Here is an 11,132-nt window from a genome sequence, read left to right on the forward strand (position 1 = left end):
TATGTGTGCCTTTAGTTATAGTACAATGACTAATACCATTCTGCAATAGCATGACCATAAACACAAAAACACAGTGTTTTCCTTCTTGGGCCTCAGGCCACTTATAACTTGTAATAAATTAATAAATTATAATAAATAAATGGTACCCGTATACAGCTTCTGTAAGTTAGATGGTTCTTTCCGGATAAAGAATTATATTGTAACAATCCAGCCCACACGTCAATTTGAACAAGAAAACTCGAAGCATCTTTCCTTTGAAGCTGGACACCGACTTCAATTAGTACAGTTTACATAATACTAATTCAGATTCACATATCAAAATCTGGTGGACAATCAGCTGCCCAACTTCGTTTTTTTTTTGTTTCACACTTCTGTTTTTATCAAGTTCTTATTACAACACGCGCCGCGCATTAAAACTAGAAACTTGCGCGTATCAGCATGGATGGCGGGCTAGGTGAGCTAGGCGCCAGCCACGCGTTTGCTAATACACACGCAGCTTTGCCACTCCACTTATGCAGACACGCCGTGCGTTTTCATGGTGTGCATAGATGCGCACCAGCCTGAGTTGTGTGGGTGAGAACGCCGTGAGCATCGGCTATACGACAGAAAGGCGGAGAGACAGTCTATTCTATCGCCAAATAACAAGAGAAATGGTTACTTAATGCGCGGACACGGACGTAAAAGTAGCCATGGAGCCGAACTAAAATTTTCATCACCTGACGGGGTTGTCTAACAGCCACTTTTTGCGCAAATTAAGCGCCAGCGGCAACCCTGCACTTCATTGAGTCAACTGATGAGTTAGGTAAGATTGTTGTGTAGATGGTACGTGCCATAAAGATGGCACATATATCCATAAGAAAGCACTCTACTCTCTCGTTAACCTCCATAAATTAACTTTCACTAACTCTCCTGACCGTTAATTGCCTGTTTAGTAAGCTTATGCCCCGATTTCGTATTTACATTATAGTACTCATAACTTGAACTATAATTTTCTTTTAATATTTAACAGCCGAACATGTTAAGAAGCAGCCCTGTCGTCATCGTCTCATGTCTCGCACTGTTGTCGCATAGCTTCATGCATAGCCTCGGCATCACGCAGGACCCATATTTCGCACACATAAGTGGAGCAGGCTGCATGTTTAAAACGCCAGCGCGCGCTTGTCTGTGAAGAACGTCGGCGAAGGGCGGATTCATGCATCTAAAATCGCGAAATCACCAGTGTAGGGAATAATAATAATAATAATAATAATAATAATAATAATAATAATAATAATAATAATAATAATAATAATAATAATAATAATAATAATAATAATAATAATAATAATATATCCGGGGTGTAACATCCCCGAACTCCAATATAATTTAGACACGCAGTAGTGGCGGGCTCAGCAACTTTTGCCCATCTGGTGTTTTTTAACATGCGCTGACGTCACACAGTACACGGGCATCTACCATTAGTCCTTCTTCTAAATGTAACTGCCGCGGCCGAAATCAAACCCTCGACATTAGAGTGACCAGCCGAGCACCGTAGATGCTACACCACCGCAGCGGACAGCTTCGGGAGTTATATGTACGGTGCTGGGAGCAGCAAAGAGTATACGAAAACAGTATAGATGGGAAGTCGTGAGGTAGAGAAGGAATAAGCGCTCAGCAAATACGGTAACCACAATAGGATAACAGAAAAGGCTAGGTAAACACGAGAGGAACGTAGGCGAGTCGATGATGCTCATTTCCTGCAGCTTTTTCTAAGGATCAAACTGGCTTCAATTTTTTTTAGTCACGTGAACGCTGTGAGAGCGGAGTGACCGCGAGACTCGCGCGCCTGAAACAGATGATTGATTGATATGTGGGGTTTAACGTCCCAAAACCACCATTTGATTATGAGAGACGCCGTAGTGGAGGGCTCCGGAAATTTCGAGTACCTGGGGTTCTTTAACGTGGACCCAAATCTGAGCACACGGGCCTACAACATTTCCGCCTCCAACGCAAATTCAGCCGCCGCAGCCGGGATTTGAACCCGTGACCTGCGGGTCAGAAGCCGAGTACCTTAGCCACTAGACCACCGCGGCGGGGCGCGCCTGAAACAGAAACGCGCGTGTTTAGTTCATTGTGACAGATAAAGTGTTGTTGATCATCGCGCCGGCCCTTCGTCACGTGACCTTTATTGTGAGGCAGGTAACATGTTAGAAGCAGCAGGGCAAATACGTCATCTTGGAGCAACGCATCTCACTGTTGATTCCTACGTTTAGTGATCTTATAACTTCTGTATATAGCTTCCGATGCTGAAACCATGCCAGTAAGCGCGGCAACATTTAGTGGACACTGCGCAGCATGCGGGTTACCAGGGCAACATCGACGCTAAGCCACATTTTTGTTTTTCCGCGCTTTGTGTGTTCTTCCAAAACATTCGAAACGCCCTGGAGTGCTAATTTCACCGCCAATTACTAACAAGTCAAGAGTCGCAATAACGCTTAACTCAGATTTTCTGTAATGGCACTAGCCATAAGTGTATTGACATGCACTTGACCTGAAATAACCTCGACATGTTAGAAACGGTCTATTTGCTACTGTAGATAGAGTCATGGGACATCGTTTGGTGCGGCGCGACGGTCGAAAGCTCCTGTTCAAAGTGCGGAAAGGAAGAAGCCTGGAGTTTCATTTGACTGCACCGAGACGTACCGTCTCTGCAACCCGAGGCACATGCACAGACTTGGACTCGGGCGAGCACAGCGCCTTACGATCACTTAGACACCAACCAGACTCATGAACCCTGGCGATGAAAAGTGCAATGACGCCTCGCATAATAGGCGAAGATTGCAGGCGAACACACTGCGACACGAAAAATGGTTTGAAGTAACGTAACACACGCTGAAACGGTTTATATCAACAAGACCAACCAAGGCAGATCTCATGCCTTGTGGGAATTGGTTTCATGCAAAGCAGTCAGCGAGTAGTTGCATCTTTCTAGCTTGCAATCAATCGAGCCTTATGAGGCGCATCGACGTGTTTTTGTGAGTGTAGTAGTTTTGGGACGTTAAACCCTACATGTCACTCAAGTGTAGTAGTTGGGTTGACATCGCGTGCATAACAGGTACGACCACTACAGTGACGTTCAAAGGGTAGCTTATGTGGTGACGTAACGTCAGCACTCACGTTAGAATACGGACGTTGGCATTATGAAAACGAATGGAACCATACGGTGCGAAGATGTGAATAACACAAGTAACACTCGTCATATTATTGCTCCGGGGTCGAGTGAAGCTTGGGTATAGTTTGCCGAGTGATATGAATTCACGTGTAACGATTATAATACCGTCATGAAAGCGGAGCCGGCACTATAATCACAATTCACGGTAACAAAACATAATATTAGATCATCAGAGTACGAATGTACTGTTTATTGCTTTGATGTAAAACTAGACGGCCCTGCAACCAATATTGACGTTGCACCGGCATTACGCCTGTCTATGCTTTTTTAAAGCAGTTTGAGGACCTCACGTGGCTCTTTGGCAAAATACCTGACTGCGCCGCAGAATGCACGGGCTCAATTCCTACTTGAATCCTGATATTTATTTTGTACATTACTAAGGCTGTCCCACGTAAATTAGCAATGTCTGTTCTCGCAGTTCCGGTGTATATATAAACTGTTGATCACCTGTAGTGCGTACCGCATACCACGGCCCGTTGTATACGAGTATGCGCCACTCTTGTCTAGCGAAAAGGGTTTGACAATGTATGCGACAGAATATTTATGTGGCATATGTCATGACCAGATAGCCATTTCCGCCAAACCCTTTCAGCCTCCCATACCAAATTTGGCCTACGCTGAGTTACGGAGGCGACCGTGAGAGTGCCCAGGTGTATAGACGTCAACTTACATAGTTAGAAACTATACAAGTGTACTTGGTTCCAAAAAAAATTCGTCGCATTTTTATAAAAGCAATGCGACGTTTCAGTTTTTTCCTGGTAAGAAAAAAATGAATATTTTCTTTCTTCGTTGCTGAGCAAAAGAAAGAGAGGATCACGAATAATCTCAAAATAATGACAATCCTGTATTCAACCTTTCAATGCTGTAATTATAAAACCAATGAACAAAGTAAAAATGTTCATTTCCCAGCTTTATATTGCTGCGAAGTACAGCTGGGAAGCTCCTATAAATAATTCCGCAGGTAAACTAGGTAAAATGCAACTTTAATCCATACTTTCGAGCATGTCGTGAATTCTCGATACGCCACATAAGCGAGCGCTGTGCAACAACAACAGCAAAAAACGTACTTCAGACCTGTTTTAACATGTCGTTCGCCACCTCTTGGGTGTGTACAGACGAAATATACAAATTATTGAAGATGGAGCTTATGTCACCCAGGCCTGAAAGAACGAATTGAGAGTTGGTGTTTCTACTTCGCGCTCTGTGATATCAGGTAAACACAACAATCGGTTCTAGCACAAAATACCATGCCAGATTTTTAATGCTGAAAGCTACGCTCTTCCTAAATACTTGACAACCGGCATTAAAGGCGGCATGTTTTCCGTGACTTGCTTGCTCGAAGGTTTTCGGTATGCCGTGATTTCACGACACTGGGCTTTATTAAAGAGTTAAGTGTCATTGCAGAACAGCTGCGTATTTTAAATTTATATTGATGAATTAGCGTTTTATTTGCATTACTTAATTTAAGTTATTGTAACGAGGGCAGTGGGCATGGAGCTCGAGTATAGAAAAGGAAGAAGACTTGCCGTGATCGCAGGCTTGCTTTCAGTTAGCCCTTGCGCTAAATAAAGCTCTCCTTCGCCGAGTGAACTCCTGCTTGTTCAACAACCCGTTTCAAGTGGTGGAAGTGCTGGGTACATCTGGTCCTCACCCTGGAACTTCGCAGCCGCACACTCCAACGACCTCCTACAATGACTGATCCGGGACCATCTCATGCTGCTACTCCAGATCTCGCACCTGTGCCTGTCTTCTGCGCTGGCGCTCTCCGGCAGCGCGACCCCCCCCCCCCATATTTGGTGGCACAGAGGACCAAGATGTGGACAACTGGATTGCCGAGTATGAACTGGTGAGCGCCGTCAATAAGTGGAACGCAGCCGATAAGCTCACAAATGTGAGTTTTTACCTGACCGACGTGGCAAAACTATGGTACAGAAATCATCAAAGTGATTCCAGTACCTGGTCGGAATCGGCAAAAACCCTCGCGGAAGTCTTTGGCCGTCCTGCTGTCCGCCGCCTTCGTGCTGAACAGCGCTTGCGGGGCGGAGTACAGAGAGCACATGAAACTTTCACGAGCTGCATCGAAGATGTGCTATTTCTCTGCAAGCTCGTCGATTCGACTCTGGACGAGGCAGGCAAGATCAAGAACATTATGAAAGGAATCGATGACGGTGCCTTCCAAATGCTGGCTGCGAAGAGTCCCCAGACGGTCGCCGAGGTGATTCAGCTCTGCCAAAGCTAAGATGAGCTGCGTAGGCAGCGCGCTTCCACACGTTGCGCTGCTCAAGACACCGCGGACATCTCATCCCTCGACTATCGCCATGACACCGCCGACCACTCCGCGTTGATGCCAGTCATAAAGCAATTCATACGTGAGGAGGTCGCCCGGCAGCTATCTATAATCACAAGAACTACCGAGCCGATGGCACCCTTGTCGCCTTCGCTTCGCCAGGTCCTTCAATCGCAAGTTGCCGAAGCATTGCCGCCAGCTCAGGCTCCATCAACTGTTACCGCACCACTAACGTATGCAGCCGCAGTTGCTCGGCCACGTGCGCCAGCGTCTCCGGCCATCTACGAAGCTACTCGCCACGTTTATTTGTCGACGCCACCTGCCCGCCCGTTGACTGTCCCGTCTCCGGCTGTATACGAAACAACTCGGAACGTTTATATGACGCCGCCGCCTGCACGACCATTTACGGTACCTTATTCAGCGAACAGTGCCCCTATCGTCAGCCAATGGCGCACTCTGGATAATCGGCTAATATGTTTTTCATGTGGCATCCCAGGCCACGTAGCTCGTCACTGCCGTCGTCGCAGCTTTCCTTCTCACGACATTGCAGGGGCCTCACATTACATGCCCACCATGCCCACTCAGCCGCGATATCCCGTTCCTGCCGATCCACCTCTAGACGTACGTCCCGGTCGCCGACCATCCGGCGCAAGCCGTTCACCTTCTCCTCGTCGTCGATCTATTTCTCCGATGTTACGTCGCAACAGCCCACCGCGAGGGGAAAACTGACGGGCGCAGTTCCGGAGGCAAGAACTGCGTTGGCAGCGAAAATTTCAAGACCTAACTGCTGTCCCCCGAACGAAATCGAACTCTATATTGATGGCATTAAGGTGCACGGACTTGTTGACACTGGAGCTGCCGTATCTGTAATTAGCGAGAAACTGTGCCGAAACTTGAAGAAAGTGACCACACAACTTACCGACCTATCTTTGCAGACAGCTACGTCCCATCATATTCAGCCTTCAGCTTTGTGCACTGCACGAGTCGTCATTCAAGGTGCGATGTACGTCGTCACATTTGTAGTTTTATTCCGTTCTTCGCATGACGTTATCCTTGGGTGGGACTTTCTTTCGTCAAATTCTGCTTTAGTCGACTGTGCTCGTTCTGAACTCGAGTTATCTGTGCCGTGCTATGACCCCGACGATGGTGCTTCGTGTAGAGTGTTTGCTGCTTCTGACGTTGACATTGCGCCTTTCTCAGCTGTTGTTGTCTCGGTGTCGTGTGCCTCCCCTCCGAAATCGCCTGTGTTGTTTATGCCATCGGTCCCATCTGCGTGCCGTCGAAATATCATGCTTCCGTTCGCCGTCGTCATTTTTCGCAATGGTCACGCTGCCATTTATGTGTGCAATCCCTCGGACAGCCCGTCATCCCTACTACGTGGAGAATGCATGGGAAGCTACGAACCTTACTAGTGCATTCTTCCGGCTACTATACCCGATTCTACGGTTTCGCTCCCAATTTGTGCTGTCACTCCTACCAACGCGCCTAATGATGCTCTGGACGTATTCTCGGATGCCATCGACTCTGAGCTCGCACCAACTCAGCGCGAAGAGATTATAAATCTTCTTCTCCGCTTTCGTTCTTCATTCGATCGTGACCAGTCAGGCTTAAGCCGAACCTTTGCGGTCGTTCACCGTATTGACACCGGTCAACAAGCCCCGCTAAGGCAGCGTCCGTACCGTGTGTCATCTGCTGAACGCCGTGTCATCGACGAACAAGTGGACGACATGTTGAAACGTGGCATCATCGAGCCCTCCAACAGTCCCTGGGCTTCACCGGTTGTTCTCGTCAAGAAAAAAGACGGATCCATCCGGTTCTGCGTTGACTACCGCCGACTCAACAAGATAACGCGCAAAGACGTATACCCTCTGCCGCGCATCGATGATGCTTTGGACTGCCTACAAGGAGCAGAGTTCTTTTCTTCGTTAGATTTACGCTCAGGCTACTGGCAGGTGCCCATGGCAGAGGGTGACCACCCGAAGACAGCTTTTGTAACACCGGATGGACTATATGAATTCACCGTTATGCCCTTTGGCCTCTGCAATGCGCCTGCCACTTTCGAAAGGATGATGGATACCGTCTTGTGAGGTCTGAAATGGAAAACGTGCCTCTGTTATTTGGATGACATTGTGGTATTTTCAAGCGACTTTGCGACTCACCTCAGCCGCCTCGAGCAAATTCTTACGTGCCTTTCCACGGCGAGACTTCAACTTAACTTGAAGAAATGCCACTTCGGCGCTCGCAAGCTTGTAGTTCTCGGCCATGTGGTTTCTAAGGACGGCATTCTCCCGGACCCTACGAATCTTAATGCAGTCGCAGCGTTCCCAAAGCCAACCACCATCAAAGAGCTTCGAAGCTTCATCTGCCTATGTTCTTACTTCCGCCGCTACGTCCGCCATTTCGCCTCCATTATCGCCCCCTTGACCAATCTTCTTGCCGGAAGTTCTGATTTGTCAGCGTGGTCGCAGGCGTGTGATGATGCATTTCTGGAACTCCGACGGCTCCTCACCACGCCTCCCATACTCCGACATTTCGATCCGTCTGCTCCAACGGAGCTTCATACGTGCGCTAGTGATGTCGGGCTAGGGGCCATACTGCCCCAACGCAAGGAGGGCTTTGACGAGTACGTCGTTGCCTATGCCAGCCGCACCCTCAGTAAAGCCGAGAAGAATTACAGTGTAACTGAAAAGAAGTGCCTCGCCATTATTTGGGCAATCGGAAAATTTAGGCCTTATTTATATGGACGTCCGTTTGATATTGTAACAGACCACCATGCGCTTTGCTGGTTATCTTCACTAAAAGATCCTAATGGTCGGCTCGCTCGGTGGGCATTGCGGTTACAGGAGTTCGATATCCGTGTTATCTACCGTTCTGGCTGGAAGCATTCCGACGCCGATGCCCTGTCACGTTCGCCATTGGCTTCAGAGCCTGTCGGCTGGCCTATCTCCACTAGTGCTGCCTTGGCCATCAGCATTTCGGACATGCCTTCCGAGCAACGCAAAGGTGCTTGGATTTCTTCTCTTTTGGACTTTCTCTCAAACCGGACGCCCGCTCCAGTTCCCAGGACGCTTCGCCGTCAAGCAGGACACTTCGCTATTCGGGATAACCTGCTTTACCGCAGAAACTACAGCTCGATCGGCCATAAGTGGTTGCTCGTCATCCCCCGACATCTGCGCTCTGACATCTGTGCCACGTTCCACGATGATCCGCAATGTGGCCACGCTGCTGTGTTAAAAACATACACCCGCTTGCAGCTGCGGTACTACTGGCGCGGTATGTACCGTTTCGTTCGCCGTTACGTAAGGTCTTGCCTTACGTGCCAGCGACGCAAAATGCCCACTCAACATGCCACAGGTCCCTTGCAGCCATTGCCATGTCCAGCACGAGCTTTCGATCATGTCGGAATCGACCTTTACAGTCCGCTTCCCTATACTTCGAGTAGCAACCGCTGGGTCATTGTCGCTATCGACCACCTAACGCGGCACGCTGAAACAGCTGCGTTACCTTCTGCTACCGCAAAAGACGTTGCGTGTTTTATACTGCAAAACCTGGTTTTAAGGCACGGAGCACCTCGGGAGTTACTAAGCGACCGTGGCCGCGTTTTTCTCTCCGATGCCATCAAAGCATTGTTGAGTGAGTGTCGCATCATACACCGCACTACCACAGCCTATCACCCGCAAACTAATGGGATGACAGAGCGTTTTAATCGTACACTTGGGGATATGCTGGCCAAGTACGCTTCATCCGACCAGTCCAATTGGGATAGCATACTCCCTTTTGTGACATATGCTTACAACAATGCAACGCAAAGCACGACTGAATTTTCGCCTTTCTTCCTTCTTTATGGACGCGAGCCATCATCAACAATGGATACCATTCTTCCTTATCGACCGGACCCTTCAGAGATGACTACCGTTTCTCGAGCAGCAGCACACGCTGAAGAATGTCGGAAGCTTGCTCGTGCGTTCACGTCACATGACCAGACGCGCCAAAAACATCGCCACGACGTGTCAACCACGCATATGAGCTTTGCTACGAACTCACTGGTGTGGTTATGGATTCCTTCCACTCCTCCAGGACTCTCCCACAAGCTTTCGTCCAAGTACCATGGCCCTTATCGAGTTGTAGGCCAAACATCCCCTGTTAACTACCTTGTCGAGCCGCTGGATGCATCTCCGGACAAGCGCCGTCACGGAAAAGAAATTGTACACATCTCTCGGCTCAAGCCATACCATGACCCTTCTGTGTACACCTGTCCTTAGGTCGCCAGGATGACTCCCTCATCGGCCGGGGGTGATTGTAACGAGGGCAGTGGGCATGGAGCTCGAGTATAGAAAAGGAAGAAGACTTGCCGTGATCGCAGGCTTGCTTTCAGTTAGCCCTTGCGCTAAATAAAGCTCTCCTTCGCCGAGTGAACTCCTGCTTGTTCAACAACCCGTTTCATTATCAAAGTCTTGCAGCATAAATATTCCTATTGACTTCAATAAATGACGCTGCCAAAATACACGGACAACGTGGCTGACCATCACACAGGCCATCACACATTTCTGGTACCATGATTCCGCTGCCTTGTTGCCGCTTCGCGATAGCGTAGAGTTCCGGGGGGATTTTCACCTTTGAATCCCGAAAAATACTGATCATTTGTCGGGCGCATCGGCTGTCGTTCGGCTCAATGAAAGTGTACGCCACGCCATAGTGATGGCCTCTTAAGTGCGATACATGGCTAAGTCGTCTTAAGTACACCTAAGCGCTGCTCGGGTAATCATAGTTGACCACAAAGCACACGCTGTTTGAGGACAGCTGCCTCATGGCCGCATCAGTCGCCACCAAGATGCGCGTCTTGCCAAGACGGAATTTTGCCAGCACCCACTTCCACACGCTATCCGAAGTCCCACCATGGACGCCAACGACGGGCCAGTTACAGGGCCGCAGGTTGGACACCAGGTCGTCAACACGCTTCTTTGTTTCGGCAAACACAATTACCTTTCCGGCTGCTGCTTCCGCTTGCCCGTCCAGAATGTCCTGTAGTAGTCCCACAATCTTGGCCTCTTTCTCAGCCTCGGCAGTAACGAGGACTACGGGTTGAACGCTTTGGTCTGGTGAGGCTGGACACATCCCAATGTGTATTTCAACGTAGTCCTTAAGCAGTGCGTCAACAAGCCGGTACAGGTGCCTCGGTCTTCTGGACATCCACATTATGGTTTGGCGATCGGGCCTGGTGGACCCAGCGATACGCATAAGTTGCTGCTCGAAGCCCATGTGAACCATGCGGTCTGCTTCGTCCACCACGAGATATCTGCACCGGCCGATGTCCAACTTATCCCCTTTGATTAACGTGTGAAGACGACCGGGCGTCGCAACGCAGATTTCAAAGCCGTACCTCATGTCACTCAACTGTTGGTCCTGCGGGTCCCCGGAGCAGACGCACTTAGCGCAAACTCGAGTGTAGGTTTCGAATTCACTCGCCACTCGCTTAATTTCGCGGGCGTCCTCCGGTGTCGGAGCCAGTGCCAGTGCCACGAAACCAGGGCGGTGTTCTTGGTGCGGCTGCTGTAGGACGTGAACGATTGTTGGGAGGATATAAGCCAGGGTCTTGCCTTGGGCTCCAGATCTAAGAACGCCAAGTAGATCTCT

The 11,132-nt window shown here is 49.0% G+C and overlaps 1 protein-coding gene across 1 annotated transcript; it reads right to left on the reverse strand.

Annotated features, from left to right (window-relative positions):
* Positions 1 to 10,241: 10,241 nt before the first annotated feature.
* On the reverse strand, positions 10,242 to 10,883 carry LOC119172758 (putative ATP-dependent RNA helicase DDX17). The gene has a single exon (XM_037423903.2). It carries the CDS (start codon positions 10,881 to 10,883, stop codon positions 10,242 to 10,244), a length of 642 nt encoding a protein of 213 aa, XP_037279800.2.
* Between the last annotated feature and the right edge of the window lie 249 nt (positions 10,884 to 11,132).

The sequence above is a fragment of the Rhipicephalus microplus genome, chromosome 4 (genome assembly GCF_043290135.1).
Source record: "Rhipicephalus microplus isolate Deutch F79 chromosome 4, USDA_Rmic, whole genome shotgun sequence".
Classification (NCBI taxonomy): domain Eukaryota; kingdom Metazoa; phylum Arthropoda; class Arachnida; order Ixodida; family Ixodidae; genus Rhipicephalus; species Rhipicephalus microplus.

Excerpts from the sequence above, each read along its gene's own strand:
- LOC119172758 (XM_037423903.2), bottom strand. The coding sequence starts at position 10,883 with ATGAGGTACGGCTTTGAAATCTGCGTTGCGACGCCCGGTCGTCTTCAC.